The sequence below is a fragment of the Bombus vosnesenskii genome, unplaced genomic scaffold (assembly GCF_011952255.1).
Source record: "Bombus vosnesenskii isolate JDL3184/JDL3185 unplaced genomic scaffold, Bvos_JDL3184-5_v1.1 scf7180000013267, whole genome shotgun sequence".
NCBI lineage: Eukaryota > Metazoa > Arthropoda > Insecta > Hymenoptera > Apidae > Bombus > Bombus vosnesenskii.
Window position 1 is genome coordinate 4,843,741 of NW_022882927.1, and position 26,315 is coordinate 4,870,055.

Consider the following 26,315-nt stretch of genomic DNA (forward strand, 5'->3'; position numbering starts at 1 on the left):
TGATATAATTCATAATGTCGCGCGTACAACTATTAAATATTAAATAGCTTAACAAAACACCCAATATTATAAAAATGAACGGCAGCGTATTTCATACTTTTTTATATAAAATTTTTCAAATTTTCATTTGACTATAAAAATCTTTGATATGGTTGTTATATTCAAAAATAGTTTACTAAAACAAAAATATACTTATGTGTAGAAAAATCTAAAAGAATGTATAGTCAGTAATAAATCTAAGATCACGCGTATCTTTATACGTGGAACTGTTTGCCAAAGGTGTTCAAGCATGCATAAAGATGGAAATAGTTTAACCCTTCGTTATTTGTATAATGTTGCATAAATTTATAAAAAATGTTCGCTTAATGATAATTTGTAGGTTACATTAAATATTACTTTTACAACAGAATTGTTTTATATTATAAAAAATATTAAATATATTTAGGATTGAATCTTTTTATGTGTAAAGTAATAAAGAATCTGGGTATATGACATTGTACAATTTTTATCGAGGGGTTAACAAAAAAATATAACTTCAATCGTAATTGAAAGTAGTATGTTATATTATTCATTTTTAACTATGTTTTAATTTGTTTTATGATTGTTTTTTTAATAGGATGGCGGTTGCTCGTTTTAATGAAGTAGGATTTGAAGTTTGTTATAAATTTCATAATATTGTTTTTGTAATACTATAAAATAGAAAAATGATTTCTATTATTTGGATCTAATTTATGTAAATGGAGGCACAGGATATAACAAAATTTATGTAAAATACTTTATTTAAAAACAGTTGTATCCAATATAAGTTACACGTGAAGATGTAAATAATTGTAAAATGTTAATTTTTATAATCAAACAGAACATTTATTTTCAACAAAATATATTAAAAACATGTAACTTATTTTTTATTATCTATAATTGATTTATCAAAATTCTATATTGTAAAATTCTTTCTATGTAAAAATGCTTAAAAGATACAAACATTAAATCTCAAAAGTAAATATTTTTTAAATATTTAGTTTTGTATATAAATACCAATTTCGTTCAATGAAAAATGTTATTAGCTTTTTACGTTATTGCTGTATATTTTTACTAGCCATTCTTTATATTGATAATTATTTCAAATATTGTCTAATATAATCATTTAGTTCTATCTCTTACTTATTTATATAGTGTAAACAAAATAATTATGATATACATTTTTTGTTCTATCCTTTAATTATAAAATGATATACAAATTGATAAATTAAACAAAAAGCAGGGATGCGTGTAGAAAGTGCTGTTTCAAATTTCAAATAATCATGAAAGAGATATTTTTCGATATCATGACGAATTTTGAAATTTGAAATTAACGAAATTTGAAATTATGAATATATTATTGTAGATTGAAAATTTCTGCCAATAAGGTATTCGGTACATTATAATAATATCATGTTAATGATGTGGAATAAATATAATTTTTAACAATATTGCATTAAATGGGTATATAAATGATTTTTATATAAATCTGTTTTATTTTACAATTTTGTAAAATATGCCGAATATCTTATTAAAATTAATTGATAGAATAGGATATGCCTAAAAATTTGTAAAAGTAAAATCAATAATAAGATTGTGAAAGTATAAGTGGTAAATGCGAGGAAAGTATAAAAATGTTAATTGGTACATGTAGCCAAAATTTATAACTGAAATTAAATCAATTGAAAAGATATTATATATCTTATGATAAAAAAAAGCAACGATAATTCTGTATGCGTTACTTCTATTAATGTAATATTTTCAAGTGTTTTATTTTATTTTTCTGTTTTCAAATATTATATTCGCGATGGAAACGAAAGTATGAAATCGAAAACATTGTTGAAACCTGATTCTGAAATTTTAATTTATGAAGGTATCAAATATTCATGAAAAGTGTATCATTCATCTTACGTACATTTATTCACATTTGCATATAAAGTTTTAAGTAATGGCAGTATGCAGCAATACATATTTATGGAAATGGAATGTATCCATAAAATGAAATTATGATACTGTATTGATATATTGGTGAAAATTTTGAACACATTGTAACTGCAGCACTTTTTGAGAAAATTTCAAAAAGAATTTTGTAAATAGTTGAAGGAAGAGGGAGAATACTTGGGGACCTGAGTCGACGCAACGCCCATTCTATTTCATAGTTATGTCACAGAAATATGTGAAAAGAAAAGTAATTCATTTATACTCCACATCTTTGCCATTTCATTATTAATTTGCATAGCATTGATTACTGATAATGAATAGCAATACGTTAAAGTAAATAAGAAAAAAGTCTAATACAACAAAATTGAAATATAATTAACATGTAACTACCCTATCGAATATAACTGAGTTACTTTTTAGATAAAAAACTTCTCATATTTTATGATGTAACATGAATATGTAATATGGTAATGTGTCATAGAGACCAGCAATGACTGCCGATTTTAATGTAAATTAACATGTAACATGTATATCATATTGAAATACTAATTATTCATTGTAGGTATATGAATGAGTGGTTCTCCATAAACACGTGATCTTAGATTTTAAACAAGCAAAGTTATTAATTGTCAAATTATCGTATGGATTTTTTTCGTTTACTAACATCTCTTTTATTTGAAAAATTATGTAATTAATACCCATATTTTTACAAATAATACTTATTTAATCGATGATAAATAGCAAACGCCAGTATAAGAGATGTTTTTAAACGGTATCTATCACTTAAAACGCGGTATATTGTTTCTGTAAGTTCTGTATAATGAAATACGTGCGTTGTTCGTTGTTAACAAAGTTTTTTTATGGCATACTAGAACATAAACAGCCTGAACTTGAATAAAAATATGGATGTATTTGAAATTGAATAATTAAAAATTTCACAATTTATACCTTGTGATGCGATCAATATGATTTTTAATAAATCAATCTTTACTAAACGAATATATTATTATTACATAAAATTGCTTCCTTTTTAAACGTTTTCATTTCCGGTTCGATATGATTTGGGATCTAAAATGGAGAATTCTTTTAATATTATAGAAGACGAAAATGTTAACGAAAAATACTCTAGTTTTTGTTCTTCTTGCAATTCTCTCTTCCAATCTATATGTAGTATCGGAATACCATCTTTTCATGAATTAAATAATGAAAATAATATAATATCACAAATTGAAAAAGATGAAGACATTATAGAACATATCGATACGATAACTGAAGAAACTGGGAATGTAAATGAATATACGTCGGATATTAAAGAAAAAACTTTTGTTAAAAATAACAACAATCCTACTAAAAATTCGGTGATACCAATGGAACTGCATACATATAGAAAACAAGAAACTAACAATAATAATGACAACAAAACCGACTACTCTGTAACTAAAAAGATAAAATATATCGAATTATTACGTAAAGTAAAAATAAATATTTATTATAGTTATAGTTATAAATATTTATTATAGTTAAATGTTTAAAATTAAAAAATAATTTAAACAATAACATAATTTCTAATAACGCAACATGCATTAATTAGGATTCTAAAAGAAAAGAGAATTATATTACCTTATCTGATGATAAAAATAAACCTTTCATATTGGCGAAAAATAATTTGGATGATAGATTTAATTGTGAAATGCCAAAAACAAAAATATTAAAACTTACAAAGAAAAATTCATCAATAAAATATGTATCATCTAGTAATGATGATTATATTATAAAAGATATTCTAGGTCATCGTAAAAAGATACTAAAAGCTATGAAATCAATATTATATCTTTGGTAAGTAATTAGTGATATACGAATATTTTCAAAGTTCTTAATTTATTGTTTCTTTTTAGTAATTACATGGATACAATGCGTGAAGTTATATTTCAAAAAATTCATATGAAACAATCTCAAAAATGTCAGAAAGCAGTTCTTAAGGACAATTAAGTTCTATAGGTATTAATTAAATGATTTATTGAACATATAATTATTTTTTACGTATGAGAATTTTAATAGTAGTTATTAGAATTAAGAAATTTTGGTTTTAATATCTTTACTAGATTTATGCCATATCAAAATCATCTCTCTGTAACAGAACAATACATAAAGTAAATGAATATGTTAAATCTAAGTAAATATAAAATATTATAAAATATGGATTTATTACTTACAGCATCATTGTATTCCAATACATGTTTCTTAATAGCAGACGTATCTACCCAAGTAACAAAATCTTCTAAATTCCTAGAAAATAATATTTACAAGAATTATTGTCACATATGTCAATTGCTTTATTTTGTTTATTTATATTATTAAAAAATATTTATATTTAATACCTTGTTACCAGAAATGCTGGATCTTTTACAACTTCTACGCCAACTCTAACATGACCCTGTTCTATTAATTGTGTTGCAATCTTTAAATTTTGACTCATTTTATTTCGTACCATAATAACTGGCAGTCGTCTTCTGCAAAACGAACTTGCACTCACGTTTTGTGTTAGTGACAAATCCCATTTTGTATTTATAAGTCCCATTATATATAACTTTTCCAACAATAATGCACTCTGCTCTATTCGAAATGGATGATCTGCATCAATTTCTTTAATTTTTTCCCCTAATTCACGAATTTCCCGTGATAGCTTATTATACCTGAAATAATTAAAAATTTATTATTTGTTTAACGTAAGAATATAGTACAATCGTTATTTAATTAGTAATGTAACAATGGACTTACTTCGTATAATCTTCCCTTTTTTGTATTCGATAACGTTTCAAAATCTTCACTTCATGTAGATTATTATCTGCTTCCCATGATATAAAATCAACCTTTTTCAGCAACTTCTGTTCGTGATATTTTAATTTTCGTACCATGATTATTGCGATCAAGCAATTGTTATAGCTACCACGCATAGGACATCACGAATACATTTTGTTTTTATAGAGAGGTTAGAAGTTCATATAAAAGGAGGCCAGATATATTCCCTTTTATTCAGTGATTAAAAAGGTTAGATGTATTAATTAAGAATTAAAACTGATATTTGTTAAGTTTTATGACATAATAATTAATAATGGATAAGAAAAATCATAAAGCAGAGCCTGGAGATGGCTTACGCTCCTTGAAGAGTACAATGTTATTTCGTGCAATTAATTACGAATTATATGTTAAGCCGGTAAGATTACTCCAAAAATTAAAAATATTAATGGAATTATAAAAACCAATATGACTAATAGAATATAAATATATATTGTAATAAAATTAGAATAATTAAATTTATTTTCCAGAATAAAGTGATAATGATTTTTGGAGCTATTGCAATGTTTAGTTGTATAGGATATATGGCTTATATGCGACATAATTCTGATAATACAAATCATTATCCTGCAGTTACATCTGATGGGTCAATTAATTTAAAAAAAAAACCATCAAAGTGGACAATGTAATTTGCTACATTTTATATGAATTAATAACAATTATATGTTTAAGAATTTACATTAAATAAAATACACAATTATTATTTATATATATTTTATTTCAATACTAATTGCTAATTAGTTATTACTCCTTTTCTGTGTACATTTCAGTGATATGTAAACAAATGTACTTAACAATTTAATATCCCCTGTTAAAAGTAGTCTGCTGAAACATTTATATTTTTCAATTCTTATTATATTTAAAATTTAAAACTCATATAAATGTACATTAGTGTAATATTATTTGGTAGTATTTATAAGTTCATCAAAATTATATATTGTTTTTATAAAATATGAGTTACTTTCTGTATTACATTTATTTTATATAAATACATAGAAAATTAACTTTCTCATTGCATATTCAAGTTATTTTGGCAGTATATATAAGATAGTTCAAAATTTGAAATACAGTTAGGTATGCTACAATGAACAATTTGTATACATACAATTATGATGCTACAACGAATGCAGAAAAATATCATCTAGATATACATATTTCAAAATACGCTAGAAAGAATAGATGCTATGGAACAAAATCCTAAAATTAATTATGTTCATTCTACCATACCCCATTATAATTTGTACGAAAATTTAAGAGTTCTGAGTTTGGTTCAGATTCTTGAACAAGATGAGTTCGAAGTTTAAATTACATAACAATGTGTACTAAAAATATATGTATGTATTTTTAAGTGTATATATATGTATATATTGATTTATATGTAAATATTACAAATGTATATAATTTTTTTTATTTGATTTATAAATATTAAATGCATTATGTATAATATATAGAAATTTTAGAAAATTTATTACATGCACTGAATTTTAAAAATCAAAATTTTTTAAAATACTTGGAAGTGAAATACAGAACATTATTATGATACACTAATTATATGCTTTATCGATTTCTGTTGAAATCTCTATTTTACAAGTTGTATAAGTTTTAGACTACTGGAAGCATTTAGTATACAAAAAATACATTCTATTTCTTATATAGCACAAGAGGTTATAGCATCTATATTAAATGGAAGTTATATACTTTTTCTACAGCATTTCTTTGTTTCTTATATTCATTTCTTATAGATATTTACTATAAGAATACAACTGATTTCAATTCTACATACAAAAAATATAGTGTTTCAATTTCCTTTTATAGAGCATGGAAAACCATAATAGAACAAGATAGTAAACAGGAACTAACTGTAATAATAGATTGCATTGAGTTTTAATAATTTCGGATATTAATTTCTGTAAATAAACCGCTTATTATTAAAATAACAGAAGCTCTGTTATTGTTATTTTTAGATTTTAAGTTTTTATCAGTCATCAATATTTTCGTTAATAAATTGTATTTATATATATTAATTTATTGTTAAAGATATGGTATGTACTGAATATAAGATACTATATAAAGATAATATCTTATAATGCATACTCGTTGATAGAAAAATTGTGTTTAAAAAATATCCTTGGAAATATGTAAGAAATATTTCCATTTTTATCTATAATAAGGATAATTACTTAGAATGTAAGGTAGTTTTAAAAATTTGGTCTCATTTACTAACAATATCACTGATATGATGTGTATATGTATATATAGTTCTGAAATTATTTACAAGATTATTGTTACATATGATAATTTCAAACTTTGGTTTTCTATGTAGTGTATATGATTTATAACCATCTCTTTAACAAGGGTTTTAAAAAACTCTTGTTCATATTAGTTAAAGAATAACATTATTTGAAAGCAGAGCTTATTAATGAGCTTTTTAATTATATGAAGATTGTAAAATGCATTAAAAAATCATTTATATCAAAATGAACTTCTATTGTAAATATTTCATATTTCCCTACAAACTATTAAGCTCAATGAAAATTATTTTAATAATAAGCGATTGCACTAACACATGTATTAAAATTTGGCAATTCATAATACTTTGTTGATACTTTGTACTTTCATAGACAAGGCGATTTCTAACAAAATGGTTCAATTTCTGTATGAAATAAAATTTACAATTTATAAATGTATAAACAATAAAATTTTTTGAGATAGAGAAATTTTTGACTAAATAAACATTGTAATGAATTATATTAAGCGGTAAAATGATAACAAAAACGTAACAAAAGATACCGATATAGTATATTTTTATAATTCCAATATAACTTCAATGCATATAAAATATTGCCATATTTTAACGACCTTCTCAATACTCCAATAACAATTTATACTTATTATGATACGATATCTAATCATCCAACCTTCTACTTGCATGAACAACTTTCCTTATTTTGTGGATACAGTAGAACAGTCTCATAAATCGCACTTGCCACATAATCTAAGTTAGATTCATTGAGTCCACATATATTTATTCTACCGCTTCGCAACATATAGATATGGTAATTATTAATTAAACACTCAACTTGTCTCTCTGAAATGATGATTAGTAAGAGTCATTAGTAAAATAATGATGAGATATAGAATAAATGTGACAAAATGGTTTCATTGAGTACTTACCTGTAAGACCTGTATAAGAAAACATCCCAATTTGTTGAGTAATATGTTCCCAATTACCTGGAGTTCCTTTCTGAAGCAATCTTTGATACAAACTCATTCGCATTTCCTTTATTCTTTTGGACATTGTGAGAATATGATCTTTCCTGAAATATTTTGATATTTCAATTTAGAAATTTTAAACATGTATTGTAAAACGAATTAAATTAATTTTATCCTTTACACCATACCATTGTTTATAGAGGTCTGGATTCTGCAACACAGTTGCAACTATTCTTGCTCCATGATTAGGTGGATTACTATACATCCCTCGAACAATCAAAGTTAACTGAGACTTAACCTGGGCTAATTCTTTTGTATTAGACATAACAACTACCATATTTCCAACTCTTTCATTGTACAAGCCAAAATTTTTGGCAAAGCTTTGTGAACACATGAATTCTATTCCACGTTCTGCAAATAATCTTACTGCATATGCATCTTTATCTAAATCACCAGTTGCAAAACCCTACAATAAAATCTTTTTTAAAATTATTTCTTTTATATTACTCTTAAAATTATTCTATTTTAAAAATAGAGAATAATATACATTATTTATAATACCTGATAAGCAGTATCAAAAACTGGGAAAAGTTTTTTCTCTTTTATTACATCTCCTATCTTGGCCCATTGCTCAGGAGTTGGATCACATCCGGTAGGATTATGTGCACATGTATGGAGAATAATTACAGCATTTTCTGGAGCATCTCTAAGGTCTTTAAGCATACCTTCTATATCAACACTACGAGTTTCTGGATTCCAATATGTATATTCACATGCTTTCTTAAACCCTCCATTTACGAACACAAGTTTATGATTCTCTATATATGTAATATATGTTAAATAGAGTGAATGTTTATTTTATTTTTTGAAAAATCTGTTGACACTTACCCCAAGTCGGTTTACTATAATAAAAGGTATCATAGTGTAGAACATGACTTAAAAATTCAGCTATAATACGTAATCCTCCAGTACCAGATAATGTTTGAATGCCAAAAGCACGACCTTGTGCAATAATAGGAGAATCTGCACCCAACAACATTCTTGTTGCTGCTTGGCTAAAAGCATCCAATCCCAAGACTGGAAGATATTCATGGTTTTGCAATTCATCTGCAGCTAATGATTTTTCCACTTTTCGAACAACTGGTAATACCCAAGGTTTTCCTTCAGATGTACGATAAGCTGTAAATATAAATTTATCATAATTTTCGAGAATTATTTCAAGTTATTTAATAATCTCGTATCATTGTTCATTGCTTAAATAACGATTAAATCTTATTACAGCTATACATTCATATTTGTGAAATACGTTATGTAATCATCAGATATTCTGGAGGTCATCCAAAAGCAGATTCATTACAATATGAAAGAAATACAAAAACATTTCATCACAAAGGTTGACATTTCATAGATATTTCAAATGTTTGTTTTTTAAATTATTAAAGAAAATTTGTGTTATATTTACGTTTGCTCTCTACGATACCAAATATGAAATGAAATATATGCAACATACCTCCTATAGATAAATTCACTTTTTTTTCATAAGCATCTTCTATGAATGCTTTATGAAGCGCAAAAACTTCTATCGGAGGTCCTAATTTTAATCCACTGAATCTCGTATTCATCTTCGGAACGTTTAAATATCGGATGATCGGTTGTCTATGCAACGATGTAAAATGAACGTTAATCTGACTGTCAATTTATATGGAATAACAAACACATTTACAAATCTTTTGTAATCACTGTGTGTGGGCAACGTTATTTGATTTGTAATCTTAGATATTACGAATAATAGTAAATTTCAAAGATCCACGTTTAATGTTATAAAATATGACATAATACAACAACTGCATGAATTTCTGGCGCTAATGAATTTAAATTGACCTTGTACGTGATATTTAACAGATGTGATGTTTAACATGCATTCATACACGTCAGTTATATTCTATGTACAAATTTTATTTTCGAAATATAAGATAAATACTTTAAAATATATAAATAAATTATACATAGTCGTAATTATAAACTGTAGATATAAATAAAACAGAAAAAGTGTTTGATTATTCGTTGCTTAAAATATGCGAAACAACATTATGAATATTATGAATATTAAATTCTACATTTTCATATGAAAAAAATACACATTATTTACAAAATATAAAGAGTAAGGTTATATCTGTTTTATAAAATAACTAAAATTGTATTTTAACAAGAAATTTTTTTACAAATTTCACTTAGATAAATGAAATTTTGGAATTTCTGTTTTATCGATTAATCATTTTTACCGTTATGAGCTTATTATTGCTGTAGAGGTCGCCAGTTTAACTGTACCACTATTTGAATGCATAGATGTATGTAGTTTGGTCGATGCACAAGAATGCAGCACAAGGCACAATTGGCAAGTAGCTTAGTTTAGTCGAAAGCTGAAGAGTGAGGTATATACATCGCGTGATAGTCGCTGTGCTAGTTAAGTACGTTTTTTTCTGTTGCATTTTTTGTGTTCATGGCTGTATACTATCAAGCTACACAAAAACCATATCAGAGTAAGTAAAAACGCAAATTAAAAACATTTATCTTATTACAGCTTATCTTTCCGATTATAATTAAACATTTTAAAGGGATGCTGTGCGTTATCGTGATAGCACCGTATATACAACGTTTTCATGAAAACTGTTCTTTGCATTGATCATAATGTAATTTTTTAAAGTAGATGATATTGCTTAATTTAATCAGTTCTCAATCATTTAGTCACCGTCATAAAGATTGTTAATATATTGCATAGAAATAATGTGAGCTCTATATCGAACGATTAATACAGTTATTATTAACGAAGTAAATCTTGTAGTATCGTGATGTAACTGTATTTGTCGAAATGAACTCATAATCTGATTTTATTGTCAAATGGAACATTATATTTTTCTCTGTTATTCTCTTCTCTGATAATATTTAAGATAAACAAAAAATAATGTTTGTTGAGATATTTGACAAAATTTCTCTGTTGTCAAATTCGGCTAAATTTGGAATATTGGATCAACAGGTTTTACTTATTCTCTTTCGTTGCTTCATCTCAACATAAGCAGGTCAAACATGAAATGAAATGTGAAAAGAGAGCAGATGAGGCGCTGAAATGTATAACTTTTGATAAATTGACGGTCATCTTGGAATTAGTATTTTGTGGTCTATATTTAACTTTTTCACGGATGTAGTTTTGAAATGTTTAAATATTTGCAGGAAGACAGAAAAAGCTATATATTTCTACTGTCTTTCCACGCTCGACTTTATATTTGACCTCCTTATGTTAAGATGAAACGAAAAAAGTTTATTTTAGTAAAATGAATTAATTTTTGTTTATGTTATGTATTGCAATAAATATTAAAATTAAGGATAGTGGGTGCTGTTAACATATAATAAAATTTAATTGTTTTGTTCTCCACGATTATACATGTATATGTATGTATATAGCAACACGCTCCAGAAACAGGAATATATCTTCACATTGCATAAGCGTAAAGTTAATTGGTGGGAAAAATAATTCCCATGAAAGTGTTAATGGCAGTTTCGATGCTATATGTCTTTAATATGTATTTGAATTATGATTCAATCTGTCGATAACGACTTATATCGAACGTTTTATTGATACACGTCATTGATACATTGATTAGTTAGACATATTCATTAGCAGAACGACATTATAATAAAAGGTGGCAAAGGTCCAAAAACATTTACATCAATCGATCGTAATTGAGCGATTATAATCAAATATATTTAGAAATTTCGAATTTAGGATATTGCACATTCTTTTGGCATCATATTCTGGTAAACATGCGTTCGCGTTAAATCATCTTTAACTCTGGGGTTTTTTATATTAAAACCTGCACAGCAGAATTTTGCTGTATATTTTCAATGAGTCAAAGGTAAGGTATTGCTCTTGAAAATATGTAATTGGAAATACATTGTGAAAAATACACAATAAACATTTTCTCATATGAAGTAAATAAATATCCTATGACATTGTTAAGTCACAAAATATAAAAGAAGTATAGGAAAAGATTATATCATTAATAGTGTTTAGTACATTTATTACCAGATGGCATGACATTTCTCATAGCGTCTTTTCTAGCTTTTGATTTCCAAATATAGATCATTAGTTTATTTATGGTAAAGTACTATATTTGGTAGAGTTAAAATACATTGCAACAGGAGCATTCTGTTTCTCGGAGAAAGAACAATCCTTTCGTTATTAGCAAAGCATAGTATTAGTTATATAAGACATACATATATGAGAATGTTCTTGACATATAGAATATGGTTTAGTATATGACCATATTCGGTACATGAATTGTACGCAAATTCTTGGAATTAAGATTACAAAGGATCTTAATTAATGGTTGAACAATTTATTTAACTATATGTAACATTTATTTTAATAAGATGCAATTTAGTGTACTAATTGTTTTTTTGTATGCTATTCATAAATTATATATTTAACATATACATATACATTCAATATAATTTTACTTTTATTATCTTTCATGTAGTCAAATACGTGTATGTAAATGTAATAAATGTATGTATATATTATATATATAGCGTATCCCACTTTAGCACTTTAAATAGACCATTATATTTTTAAATGGAGGGGACCATAACATAACAATAACATATATTACTGTTACTGTCTTTTGAATTGATAGGCCCAGAAATTAATTGGGGTAGTATACGTATTACTGTAGTATCAAGAGAAAGCGAAAGACTTCATTTCCGGAAAATGGTGCGAGCCTTGATGACAGGAAACGTGAAGAGAGAAGAAACATTTTGTCCGTATGGCTTTAGTTGAGAGCATCGTGCAATGAAAGCAGCTTTCGTATTGGTGGTTGCTTACGTGCGTACAATAAGGACCGGTCGCGATAACATACTCTTGTATAGGTTGCTCCAAAATTATCGACACATGTGTTTCATTGTTTAATATAGTTTAGGAAAGTCGAACAGAATATAGTATGGGGATTATAGCAACACATATAGGAGGAACGCACGAAAGCATCTTAATAAATTAAATTAGCTAATTTATAATTGGAAAATTTCCTGTGACAGAAATAGAGTACATACATAGTATAGTGTTTCAAAGCTATAATATTATTTCATTAAAAGATATAATTTTTATGAAAATTATTTATATGTCATTATTAATATAAATCTTACTGATTCAAATAACGTTTTGTTGTGCCAACATATTTTGTCCTAACTTCACCTTTGCCCCGACAAAGAGACTTTTAATGCTTTAGGAAAATCTTTAACATGAAATTGAAAATTTCAATTGAAATTTTCTCATAGTTTCCTGAAAATTAAGAGATTTTTTGATGATAGAGAAAATACAATTATATGGAGAATGATTGAAAGAAAAAAAGAGTAAAGAACGAAACAATGTTGAGGAGTTATGCAATTAATTGGAATCAACATTTTCAGCATATGTATAGTCTTCGTCAAATATTTGTAATCAGCATCAGCGTTCTAAATGTGTAATTTGATTCTACTGGCTTGCATCGATTTCTTTGCAACCTGTTGCACTAATGATCGCGGAGGAATTTTGTGAAACTTGTTAAGTCTTGCGTGAATGGAAGAATGCTATAGAACGTATTGATATATATATATATATATATATATATATATATATATATGTTTTCTACGGTTAGGTTAGGCCGTTACTGAAAGTAGATAGAGATGTAAAAGATAAGTTATATTAGATTTGTTTTGTTTTAGAGCATTAAGAATCAATTCTTTATTTAGTACATATTACATACTTTCAATTTGTTTTAGGTTAAACGAATTTTTCTTCAATATGTTTCTATTTGATAGAAATTAGAAAATTCTAAATGCAATTTAAGATGAGCGATAGATGATTAAACGGAGAATCAATTAATTTCATCTAGCGGATAATTTAATTTGTCGGATCGTTAATTCCTTTACTCGTGACTCGCTTTCTGTTAGTTGCAAAATTTATTGCAGTACCAGATACGATATGGCGTATTTGATAAACGCATACTAGATTTTCTTGACTGCGTTTGAAATTTAAAGTAACAGGAAATTTTATATTCTGAAGATACTAACTGGGTTTAACTGATTCAGCGTGGACCGTGTAGTATCATGTTCCGATAATTTAGCAAATGAGATCACAATGTAAAATAAATGAAACAGAAGACATAAAACTCGAGTATAGAGAAAAATTCTATTTTTAAATATTTTCAACGAAATCAAGATTAATTCGGATAATTTGTTTATCGACCGATCCCTTTGTTTAGAAAATGATCACTAACATCCTTCAAAAATCGAGTAATTATAAATATCGTTAGTAGTTAATACAAAGACTCGATCTTTTTTACCTTAAGAAAAGAAGCACAAAAGAAAAAAAGCGAAATGACTATTATTCTACAAAAATAAAAAAATTAAATATATGATTTGCGAAGTGAATAACTTTTATTGTTTGGTATAAACAATATCGAAATATAATACGATAAAAATTATTTCTTGTTCCGAGTTAAATTAATAGAAATAATTAATAGAAATCTCAAAGTTACTTCCATTTTATTTTATTTTAATTAGATTGTAAGTTTTGCGTCTCTTATTGTAGCAATGGTAGTTGAGACGAGTTTGATGAACGGTAATGAAGGTTATTGAAGGCCAAAGAAGGTCACAAAGCCTTCTGGTAACAAAAGGTTATTTCAATCAATGAAATTTATTAATTAAAACGCATTAATTAGATTAATAATCATAATTATGATTATGCAGATAATATTGTTAATAGATAAAGTGATTAATACATACTATGTCTTAATCAAAAGTCAATTTGGTTAACCATTTTCTTATCTTTTCATGAAAGATATGTAAAAATATCCGTTATTATATCACACAAGATATTCTCTCACACCCTTTTTTTCTGTGTAAGGCATGTTCGTCTGTAATTTATCTGATTTAAAGTTTCATCGTCATTGCTTTTATGAATACATTTTTTATTAATTATTATTTATTAAAACAATATTTTTACACTTCTAAAATTATGACGGAATTTATTGTACTATTAACTAATTTATCAAACACATTTATATAAGTATTTTTACTTATAGATATTTATATTGATTTTTTTCTACTTCGTTTATAATTTGCAAGGATGATGCTTCATGAAATTGTTCTATATTATTAAATTATGCAGTTAGAACGTTGTTTACAAAATTAATTAGTAATAAAAATAATTTTGGAACTTTAGGATTACCCCTTGAATGAATCAAATTTAAAAAGGAAAAAAGGGATCGTGGAAAGTAAAATCATTTGATTAATCTATCTCATACCAAAGGAAAAGAATACTATTTTCTTCATAATAGTATTCCAACAATAAATCTATTAATCCAATCTGACAGAAACATACGCATCAATTTATCAGAACTATATCTTTCTTTTCCTCGTCCTTTTTGCATATTAATCCTCCTTGAGTCATAAACAATTCCGCCTCTTTGTCCCGTTCTTCACGTTCGAGCCTTCTTCTAGTACGGTTCCTCGAACAATGAGTTTCTGTTCAGAGACACATCGTTGTGGTCATTGTTCGAGGATAATCGCAAAAGCAAAGGTGACTCTCCTCGTTCATCGATAAAAGAATGCATGAGAAAGAATAAAAGGTCCGAGGACAGACGGACGCGACGATTTTGATGGAATACCAAAGTCTCAGTTCGATTCTTTTTGTGATTGTTCCTCTTGTGGTTTCGTCTACTTCCGGTCGTATTTTATTGGAAGATCAGCGTTCCTGTCGTTCAAACTTGTTGTGGAACTTCATTGGTCCTTTAATAAGTATTTCGCAGATGAAAGTACAGAAGATTATTGATGAATGTTTGTTTCGAAGATTTATGAAGGTTTGTGATGATTTATAAAGATCGAAGTTACGAGAATGTGGTCAAAATTACGTGGCAGAAGTTATATAAATCGCGGATTCATAAAACTTGATGGAATGTATTGTAACAGATAATTGCGTGTACCGTGGTTAGTGGAAATTAATATATAGATATAATATGGCTATCGGCTTTGGTGGCTTTCGTGATGATTGAAGTGTAATTAGTAACTTGGGTTTGTGGTTTAGCAAATGCGTAAATATTCTTCTTTGAATCTTTTACTATGACGATTTACCTCGTTTCTGTAGTAAAAATTATTAAGCTGGTTGTTCTTATTATAGTAATATGTAAATTAAATTTAGAGCCTCAAGTTTTTAAATTTTCATTTTTAGGATCCAAGTCGTTAGGAACTTTGGTTCTGAGATGTTTTCTAGCCCTTAGATTTTCACGTTTCAAGTTCCTTTCAGAGTAAGAGTTCCAGATCTCAGCTTTTAAATTTTTTATTCTAGCCCTTAGATTTTAAAGCCTTAGTTCTAGATTCTACCTTTTTGGTTCCACATTTCACTGCTTCGACCCTATATCCTGAATATTAGGTTCCAAATCTTTAATTTTACCTTTAGGTTTCAAAATTTACGATTTTTAAATCGTAGATTCCACTTTTTAAGATTCATCTCCTCTACCTTACAAAGCAAACAACTAGATTTCTTTATTATTTGTAAATTGTAGTTTACAAGCTTGAAGTTCTAAATAAGCCGTAGCTTTTAAAAGTTCTATGTTCTAGATTCTCTGTTCTACATTTTGCTTTTCACATATCAGATTTCAGGTCCTAGGTTTTAGATTTTAGGACTTAAAATCTATAATTGTTATGTCCCAGTTTTTAAATTTTAGATTTTACGTTTTCAGGCTTAAAATTTAGGTAAGTTAAAATGGTAGGTTTTGTATTATAAATCGTTTTCAACATCAAAATTTATGCAGATATAGCACGCTACTACTAGTCACAAACACTTTTTATCCAGGGTTAATCAATGGTTATTATTAAACATATGTTCGTCCTATGCGCAAAGCAAATATCTGGGTCGTGTAGCGAACATTTTGCGTTCCATATACACGGTATAGCTCCAGCGAAAACATTTCTAAGTTCGTGCAATACAAGGTTCCTCTGTGTTCTTCAAGCATAACGCTTAATAAAAATCCTCTATGACATTCTTTGTTCTTCATTCCTTAAATAAATTCTCAACCTCTCTCCAATTCCAATAAACTCATTCTTTAAATAATCTGTCGTTAAACTCCATTTACAATGTAACAGCACAAAATACATTTATAATATTTGTTAATAAAATGGAAAAAATTATTGACGAAAAACTTTTGGCAAGTTAAAAATTATTTCGTATTTTTCACGGCAAATTTTTCTTATTCTTGTAAAAAGATATACAAAATGTTCGTGACATTTTTTAACGAGATAAGAAATATCATTTAATGAAAAAAGCTTTAGCAATTTAAAAGTTATTTCATAACTTTTTTAGCGAATTATGTTTGCGATAAGATCTTTAGTAAACAAATTTTTCTAATTAACGCTGTACATCTAAACGGAGAACATTCGATCGTTTTCTTCGCTGCAAGAATTCGCATAAACAAGGACAAGATCGTTTTCTTTGGCAAGATGCAGCATTTCTCGTGAGTTAGTAGTCGCGTGAACTGCAAAGATATAGTGAATGAATCGATACAGAACTGCGGCTGGCTGTTGCCGCAATTGATATGCTCCATAAAACTCACACAGTCGTAGCGCTCGGTGGTCAAGGATTTTTGCTGTAGCAGTATGAAAAAAAAATAAATTGTATCGAATATTGAGTAAGAAAATGGAGGAATAATTAAAATAATCTTGCACCAGTAACTTGTTCTTGCTATTATCAAATCCAATATACAAATTGAAAAAAAAAAATGTTTTCTCCTGTTTATTTTGCTTTCGTTGAATACATTAATTAATTTTTTTATGGAAATTAATTAATTGAGATGGAAGGAAAAGTTAAAGTTAACAATTATCTGGATGATTAATGGTTTTCTCATTAATTTACTAATGAGGATGGGAATATAGATAAATTTACCAATTAGAATTTCTTTTATGGATGGTATTACATTCATTTTGTTCTCTGGTGATAATATTATCAGAAATAGTTTTGATATACTAATGGGCATTTATAGCAGGCATTCAAAACAGTTCTTCCTCCTACTATCTTCTACGTATCGCATTGCATTTATTTAAAAATATATCCTAATGCAACCAAGTTATTTTCACTTTTATTAATTTCTAATAGGTGTCATTGGCTCGTAGACAATCTTCAATTCGGATTACGTTACTTTATCTTAATTTGCATTCTGCAGAATGCATTACGCAAAATTAAAACACATTTCTACAGAATCCTAATATTCTAATCCTTTGGAGCCTCCTATTCAATTAGCAGAAGAATCTACATCCAAAGTCTGCATCTCACAATGGGTTCATCATTGAACAATGCAGAGTTCATAATCTTCACTATTCTTTTCCGCTTTCAAAACACGATTAATAGCTGCGATAGATATAAAAATCTACACTTGAAACTCTCATAACCAATTGAGGAAAGAAAATACAAGAGTTTTATTAACTTACTATCCTTTAAAAACCTTACTACCATATCACTATTATTTAAAAACGTATTCGAGGTGCATGGCCATTTGAAATGGAAATCAAAACTCGCACACCGGATAATCACCAAGTGAGCTGCACGATTTTTCTTACATAATCGGACCACGGTGAGGTAGATAGAAGTGAAAGCTCACACTGACTATACAACTGGACAGGGCAGGTCTATCATTTTTTCTCCATTTCGATAGTGTCGTTCCTTTGTTAGATAATCGGCGAACGAATTACGTGCACGCGAAAAGTAGCAGGTTCGTAAACGTTGCCTGTCGCAGTACTATGACACGCTGATGTCATGCAGAACTTCTGACCCTCGTGGCAATGTAAAATTATAAAATAGTCCGTAAGTGGAAGTTTAAGCGGCAATCTCTTGACTTATCGCTAGTCTTTTTTTGAAGACTACGGCACTCCATTGTTTGAAAGTGAGATTGGAATTTGGAAGACACTTTGTGTAACGTTTTTACGTCTTTGGCGAAGAAGAATTTCTTCTCTGACTAATAGATCGCGGGTTCTTATGCATATTTAGCATTTATTATAATGTTTGGTAGGTGAAACAAATGACTGCTTAGATCCTATTCCTTTACATAAATTTCTTCCTTTTCCCCTAATTGCTTTCTAAATGCTTAGTACTATATTTATTAATCTAGTCTAATATAATTAATCTAATATATTCATTAATATCATAAATTCTAAAAAGCTTCTTTATAAAAGTATGAATTTGAGCAAATAATCGCAGTCTAAGTATTTGGAAACTTACCATAGGGAAGTTTTATGTTCGTATGTTATGTGTTATATGAAACATTTTGAAATTTTATTATATAACACTTATGATGTATTCGTAAATGGAATCTACGAGTGTTCTAATATTTTCCTGAGCCTATGTACGCGTTGATAAAACGTTCTACAAATCTGTCTGTTAACGTGTCGTAAATTCGTGACTAGCCAGAATGTTGTGCGGCTCGATTTTTATGAAGCATTTCCTGTCCTCTAATGAGCAGCGTCGAGAGCTGACTTCCTCGTTTTCAGTTGCCAAACTCTATCAAATGTTTACTTCTATGTAATTCGAATAAAAAGAAAGACAAGGAAAAAGAAAATATTGTATATAGTATTATACAAATATCACTGGTTACCATTATTAATTATAGTTAACTTCTTTTTCACTTTTGTTATATCTTTTATTAGATTATAGTTTATCACAGTTGTACTAATATATTATTACTGTTATCAATTGTTTTTAGTCACTATTTCCATCGTTAGATTGTGAATGTTTATGTAAATTAAAAAAGTAACTTAAATGGTATCGTTGGATAGACAACCGTATAGAAAATATAAATTAGTTTATGTTAGACTTTTGTTAGCTTACTTAATTCTGTGGAATTTTCATCTATACTCTGTATCTTATACGATTAATGTTATCGGTGAATGAGATACATAAAAGCGTTTATGGAATAATCGATAGAGGAAATTGAATTGTAAATAATTCTGTCGGGAAACATTAACAATGAATGTAGCAGTTATCTAATCTTTATTTTTATTTGTAGTAGACCTCAGTTATAAGCAGCGTGCTACGATATTTTGGTTATATCTCACCCACAGACACGGACAACCGTGATTAGATTAAGGATCCTGTGGTGTAAAAATTCAAAGTTCATTGATCGAAGAAATGCATACATATTTTTTCTAATTTTTCCACATACGTACGTACAATAATAATTTTTTTAGATGTAATTCTCATCTATTTGTTACTCATTAGAAGATAACATTATATGAATATTTTTATTTCGATTATAATCTACACACACACATATATATATCTAAAGTAAAAGATCGTCGATATTTTACTCCTTTTTAATCAGTAATGTAAGTGTTTATTTCTTTAGTCACTTATTTATTTACGATTAATTTGTTTGTTTGTAGAAAGCCTTGCACTCCTTCTAGGAACTGAATAAATGCTGGTAATTTACAAATCACCACTTTCTCTGTATCTTACATAAAGTACAAGTTACCCATTTGATATGCAACTGACATTTAGTCAATAGATACAATAAGATAAGACTTACTAAATAACATAATAAATCTTAGTGTAGATTGATCCCTAACTTTATTTATTCTATAATGCATCACAACTAAACGAAAATTTAGAGAAAATTTATTATACGGTGTTCGTAGTGTGTTATTCGTATTTTCTAATTCTTGCAAAAACACGAAACATGATTACTTCTTGTTCTAAAATAATTACAAAATATATTATAAAATACATTTTGATTTAATCAAACATAAACAGAAGTTTGAAGTCTAAATTGTTAGAGCTAGTACACGTGTACTCAACAGATATTCAAAATCAAGGAAATGAATTTTAATTGCAAAAAATACATTGGATGGTTAACAAAAACTTACATTAAAAAGATGGAAACTAATTGCATCTTTCCGGTCCATCGTCACATGATTATCATACCATTCAACTTTTTCTCCTACAGTTTTTTTTTTCTATCTTTTATCAACTTCGAGATATGACTCGGCCCAATTGCGTAACGTACTCTGTATATCAAATCTACTCCATAATCATCAAGCCACGATGACAACATGCAAACTACTTCACAGAAACAATTAAGTTTTCGACGAAGACAGAACTAAGCGTTTCGTCCATTTGTGGTTTCGTCTTTTGTTTTAAAACTGTGATCATTAGAAGAAACAATCGCGTTTATACGACGCTCGATGATGCACATCCCGCGTAGACAAATGATAACTCCGACGCGTTTTATCTGGGGCTCGCAACACATCCTGTGACTCACAATTCGTACTTACACGTATATACCAGTCGTTACGACCCTGAAACTCTTCTTTCGTTTCTTTTTTATTCCCTTTTCTCTTTCTTTTCGCTTTTTTTTGTCCGCCCTATAAACGAATTAACTCCCTTTTATGGTAGAAGGGTCGAACCCTCTTTTTCACGCGTTCTGCCCGCAGTTTGCCTGTACTGTTAGACTCGTTACGGGTCCCGTTTCTGTACAGGCCGTGCTCGTTTTCATAGTTTAATAGGATTATTTGTACGTTCGATCGTGGGACGCGTCGGCGGACGCGACGACGTTCCTGGTAAATGATATTCAATTATCTTCTGCTGGTTGGTCCTTTTCTTTGAATTTTATTTGGAAGTCCAAGTTACGAAAAGTATGTTTTAACAATTTAAAAGAAATTATTTATCCTTTGGTGATTGTTTGACATTCTCTTTTTCCCTTTTCTAACAGGAAAGAGGGACTTACTTTTTCATATAATAAAATATATACACAGGGTGGTTGGTAATTGGTGGTACAAGCGGAAAGGGGGTGATTCTACGCGAAAAAAGAAGTCGAAAATATAGAATAAAAATTTTTTTTTTTAATTTTTCCATCGAGACAACGATCTATAGTGAGATCCGTTATAACGAGACGCGATAAAGTGCACGCGTACCGAGCGAACATTCAAAGTCGATTTTCTCGAAAACAAAGCCTCGAACGAAAAATTTTTATTCTATATTTTCGACTTCTTTTTTCGCATAGAATCACCCCCTTTCCGTTTGTACCGCCAGTTACCAACCAAGTCGTTGTTAAGTACACCGTAACATATTTTATTGCATTGTATAAAGGTATAAAGAAATTTTAGTTGCTTAAAGATAATGTGGAAAAGGTATTAGATATGAGAATTATTATCAAAGGATAATGCTTATGATAAAAGATAAAATTATACTGATAATCTTTGCACGCTATGATATTAGAGAAATTAACTACTAGTAATCGATTATAAGAAATTAGTTACAATTATTTATTTCGCTAATATATTAATATTTCTTAAATTAATTACGCTCTACTTAAATAGGCATAAAAAAGAAATCTATGTCATAATTTAAAGAATCACAATTAATTATTCCCTTTCTCTCTAATATATTAAAAAATACGGACTTTCTTTATGCAATATTAAGGTCTGGTTTAGTAGCTCAATGTTACAAAAGATTTACATAAAGTTTTGAATTAAATAATTTGATAACAGTAATTGGATTAGCTGTCGCGCAAGTTAATTATAAATACGACGTAATTGACGTGAAGAATGTAACCATCACTCGGTGACCAACTTACTCGTAAACTGCAAAGTCTCTCCATTCACTGCTGAGAATTATACAATCTTCAGCTATGTTCCCGCGGATACAATGAATAATATCGTGTCAGTAAGTTCCTCGCTGTTCCTCGAAGCAAAAGTTTTCTCAGACTTCGTTAATACCAAGATTCCCTTAAAAAGATTTACAAGATCGTATTAACAGGCTGCAGTAATTAAAAGACTCGCGTTTCTAGACAGTTTAAGTGATGGGCTACTTAAGCAAGGAAACACTGATTTCTAGAGTGCCTGATTTGCTAAACTATGTACCTTAATCTAAATCCAAATATTCTGAGTTATAACTGTTAAAAAAATTTCTACTTTTGTCAATTCTAAAGACCATTAAGTTTCTAACTTTTCAATTCTTGAGGCTTTAAATTCTCAATTTTCCAACGTTCAATTTTTCTTGCATATTTATTTCAATCTTATATAAATTACTATTTCTGTACCCACTTAGCAAGTAATTAAAAGAAAGTGAAACGTTGGCCCAGAAACGAATAAATATTTCTATACAATATCCTATCAATCTTAAATTAACACTTTCACATATAAAAATGCGGAACTTTTATAACAGTTTCCCATCATCACGTTGAGAAACAGCGTATGGGCAAAAATGTTCTTTATTAAATAATTCATCTCCTGACCTTGCTTCGGGCTGACTGATTAATTAATTGATTACGCAAATAGACGAGTCACGTCTGACTCGTATCTGTTTCTAGCAAAATGACATTACCGTAACTTCCAACGAATCATTTCCATACATCGGTATTTGGAACATTTAAATCACATTAAAACTGTATTTAGAAAAATCTATTGATCATTCAAAGATATCGACGTACAATAATACATTGAGATTCAAGATCTTTATTACATTGAAATGTAACCAGGCATAAAAGTTAAACTTATTGTTTTACAAAGGATATCGTGTACGTGAGTGATCGAATACGTGACCAGGATAAGTTCCATGTATGAATACCTTTGCGAGATATATACTGATTACTGTTGTACGTAAAACAAATACCGATTCAAGTTTAATTTAAGTATAATTTACAACTTGCTGAAACTTGCATTACTTGTTGCGAAACACGTTTCATTTGTTATATTATTAAACAAAAATCTGTAGAATCCTTCGCATTTAAAATGTTCGTACTCTTACAGTTTTAAAATTGTCGGATTTCCAATTTTCGAAATTTCCGACTTCGAATTTTGGAGGGTTCAGATTCACGTAATTCCAAAATGTCCAGTTTCCGAGTTTTGAAGCGTGCATGTCTCTGAATTTTCAAAGTTTGTAATCTTCCCATTTTTAAGCCTTCTAATTTCCAATTTTTCAACTTTGAAGCTTTCGAATATCGGAATCTTCCCATTTTTAAGCCTTCCAATTTCCAATTTTTCAACTTTTAGTTACTTTCGAGTATCGGAATTTTCAAAATTACCAATTTTCCAATTCCGAACCTACTACACGGTTTCGAATCTATTTTTCAGAAGATAACAGAGATATTGGGTAGATTACTTATCGGTGCATACTACAGAACGATAGCTTCTAGGATCTGGCAATGGAAAAGTTTGGAATGTAAGAGCTTGCTCAATGTATCGTTCACACATGCGTACGTACAAGCATTCATTCAGGTGTACGATGAACGCTCGTCGCATTCTTTCAATCGGCCCTTTCGATCGAAGCTTCGGTATGCACTACGTTTCTACAGGTGCACGACGTGCATGTCAGGTTCCGGCGATCAATTAAGATACTTAAACGACCTGTTCTGTTTTACTGCATAAATAAATGTGCTGCAGAGAAGGCGTTGAATTGATTCTTCCGGTGGTATCTACGTTCGTGCATAATATACGTTCGCAAGCGTTCATTGCGCCCATCCTTGACGTGTTTCGAACGTGTATGGACATTCAATGAATACACGAATTACATGGAACCTGCCTTTGCTTTGGTGAAAATGGTTCTATAAAAATCTGAATAGCAGTGAGTCTGAAAAGAACCTCTTCGTTGTTTAAAAAATTGATTTATAAAATTGTTTCTGTGCAACTGTGATTGTAATTGGTCGTTTGATGAATATAGAAACACATGCAAGTTATGTTGCGTGGAAAATGGTTCTATAAAAATTGTAATAGTAGTAGAATCGAAAAGAAGAAAAACGAAGCAAGCTAATGAAGTTTTAACTAAGCTGTCGTCTAGCAGAATCTTTACTATCTTGTACGCACACGCCCTTCAATTTTATAATTACAATAGAACAAAATGCTAGGATATTGTTTATCATATGTTCTGCATTTTGAACAAATTGAACAAGTTGTATCTATGAAATGTAATTTAATGGCGAGTTGTAAATATACAGAGAAGTCGGCAGTATCCGAGAGACTAGTATAAGTGAGAGGATAAATTCCATCAACCGGCTATTTCTACTATCGTATTTCATATACTTGATACACGAATAGGCAGCCTACGCGCCAAAGAGTCTGCACATGTTAAAAACGATAGGTTATTTTCTACTTGATACACATAAAAAGAGTAGTCGATGAAAAATGCGGGCTTGTTTTCCGCTGCAAGAATTCTTGTGTTTGGCAGCCAAAGTTGAAGGATGATGGCTATTTCGGTTTCACTTCAGCCTCAGGGCTTTGTAGGTTTAACTACGTTTCATTTTCAATGATTCTTGTTCTTACCATGAAAGAAAGTTTTATAGAATTTGTAGTATTTAGTATACATCTTTTTTAGCAAACAATCTACGAATAATATTAACCTAATTGCGCAGGAGGGCTCCGGAAACTCTTCTTTATCGTATATTCATATTAAATGTTCAATTACTGATAAATTGTACTCTTCCTCGAACAGAAGCCTGGAACTAGTGAATGTGCTTACGTAGAAATTATTCTCAATTTAATTCCCGGTAATAATTCCTGATGCACTCATGATACCGTTGCATCGTGTGAACGGAAACGTAGGAAAACCTGACCCGTTTTCTTTCAGTCGTAACATACCTGCTTCTGAAATATTTGGACTCTTTTCCTCTCCCAACTTCTTCCCCTCGAGGAAAAAGGTTGCCTGCCATCTATGCGTCTGACTTTTTCAACCTTATACGAATTAACAGTTGACTGCCTTCTCACGCTTTTCATTGACCAAACAGGACAGTTTCCCTTTTTTCGTAACCAAAATCATTCAAACAAACATATGAATTCTTATACCATAGCTCTTTTGACTTGAGTTATAACTAGACTGTGGATTTTTGTAGGTTAGGTAGCATCGTTTCTATGCGTGGGAAATTTAAAAGCGCAAAATAACACAAAATGCGCATGCGTAACATCAAAAAATATATAAAATATCCAAAGCATGATGTTTTCTGTAATAATTGGTAGGATAAAACAATTTTCTGTAATATCTGGTAGGATAAAACAATTTTCTACCAAGATGAACTTTTTTTAATTATGTTCTCAAGAATACGAATTTGCTTAAAAATTGCAATCTAATTATATCAGCTACAATCTCCGATTTATATAGCAAATGCAGTTTCCAATAGAAACTGGACTAAAGCTAAGGGATTCTTGATGTACACTCTGTTTACTGGAGGATCTTTATCTTCTCAGGTTTCCGTCAACTGGTTTGACCAGACCTTCGAACGTGT

General features: G+C 28.9%; 5 protein-coding genes across 7 annotated transcripts in view; 3 read left to right on the forward strand and 2 right to left on the reverse strand.

Moving 5' to 3' along the window:
- Window positions 1-691: 691 nt before the first annotated feature.
- LOC117230660 lies at window positions 692-3,969 on the forward strand. Its single transcript, XM_033488314.1, has 3 exons — window positions 692-3,431; window positions 3,551-3,795; window positions 3,855-3,969. The coding sequence occupies exons 1-3, from the start codon at window positions 3,033-3,035 to the stop codon at window positions 3,946-3,948; spliced, it is 738 nt and encodes a 245-aa protein (XP_033344205.1). The 5' UTR covers window positions 692-3,032; the 3' UTR covers window positions 3,949-3,969.
- On the reverse strand, window positions 3,819-5,019 carry LOC117230657 (U3 small nucleolar ribonucleoprotein protein IMP3). The gene is made up of 4 exons (XM_033488310.1): window positions 4,738-5,019; window positions 4,338-4,652; window positions 4,173-4,245; window positions 3,819-4,087 (listed from the first exon to the last, which is right to left on the reverse strand). Exons 1-4 carry the CDS (start codon window positions 4,911-4,913, stop codon window positions 4,064-4,066), a joined length of 588 nt encoding a protein of 195 aa, XP_033344201.1. The 5' UTR covers window positions 4,914-5,019; the 3' UTR covers window positions 3,819-4,063.
- A 14-nt stretch (window positions 5,020-5,033) lies between these two features.
- Window positions 5,034-5,739, forward strand: LOC117230659 (small integral membrane protein 8). The gene is made up of 2 exons (XM_033488312.1): window positions 5,034-5,173; window positions 5,286-5,739. Exons 1-2 carry the CDS (start codon window positions 5,072-5,074, stop codon window positions 5,442-5,444), a joined length of 261 nt encoding a protein of 86 aa, XP_033344203.1. The 5' UTR covers window positions 5,034-5,071; the 3' UTR covers window positions 5,445-5,739.
- Window positions 5,740-6,293: 554 nt separating this feature from the next.
- Window positions 6,294-9,786, reverse strand: LOC117230654 (aspartate aminotransferase, cytoplasmic). Its single transcript, XM_033488307.1, has 6 exons — window positions 9,539-9,786; window positions 8,917-9,207; window positions 8,590-8,846; window positions 8,217-8,494; window positions 7,990-8,132; window positions 6,294-7,903 (listed from the first exon to the last, which is right to left on the reverse strand). The coding sequence occupies exons 1-6, from the start codon at window positions 9,648-9,650 to the stop codon at window positions 7,737-7,739; spliced, it is 1,248 nt and encodes a 415-aa protein (XP_033344198.1). The 5' UTR covers window positions 9,651-9,786; the 3' UTR covers window positions 6,294-7,736.
- A 653-nt stretch (window positions 9,787-10,439) lies between these two features.
- The window catches only part of LOC117230808 (protein draper), a 29,113-nt gene continuing 13,237 nt past the window's right edge, over window positions 10,440-26,315 (forward strand). For all 3 annotated transcript variants that reach the window (XM_033488634.1, XM_033488635.1, XM_033488636.1), the window contains exon 1: window positions 10,440-10,568. The gene's annotated coding sequence lies outside the window, so the exon portion shown is untranslated. The remainder of the gene's footprint in view (window positions 10,569-26,315) is intronic.

Coding starts and splice junctions, on each gene's coding strand:
- LOC117230660 (XM_033488314.1), top strand. CDS start 3,033: ATGGAGAATTCTTTTAATATTATAGAAGACGAAAATGTTAACGAAAAA. Junction 3,432..3,550: donor ATATCGAATTATTACGTAAA/GTAAAAATAAAT, acceptor TGCATTAATTAG/GATTCTAAAAGAAAAGAGAA. Junction 3,796..3,854: donor AAATCAATATTATATCTTTG/GTAAGTAATTAG, acceptor GTTTCTTTTTAG/TAATTACATGGATACAATGC.
- LOC117230657 (XM_033488310.1), bottom strand. CDS start 4,913: ATGCGTGGTAGCTATAACAATTGCTTGATCGCAATAATCATGGTACGA. Junction 4,246..4,337: donor CCAGCATTTCTGGTAACAAG/GTATTAAATATA, acceptor ATTATTTTCTAG/GAATTTAGAAGATTTTGTTA. Junction 4,088..4,172: donor TATTGGAATACAATGATGCT/GTAAGTAATAAA, acceptor GTTCTGTTACAG/AGAGATGATTTTGATATGGC.
- LOC117230659 (XM_033488312.1), top strand. CDS start 5,072: ATGGATAAGAAAAATCATAAAGCAGAGCCTGGAGATGGCTTACGCTCC. Junction 5,174..5,285: donor ACGAATTATATGTTAAGCCG/GTAAGATTACTC, acceptor TTTATTTTCCAG/AATAAAGTGATAATGATTTT.
- LOC117230654 (XM_033488307.1), bottom strand. CDS start 9,650: ATGAATACGAGATTCAGTGGATTAAAATTAGGACCTCCGATAGAAGTT. Junction 8,495..8,589: donor TTTTTGATACTGCTTATCAG/GTATTATAAATA, acceptor ATTTTATTGTAG/GGTTTTGCAACTGGTGATTT. Junction 8,133..8,216: donor CCAGACCTCTATAAACAATG/GTATGGTGTAAA, acceptor AAAATATTTCAG/GAAAGATCATATTCTCACAA.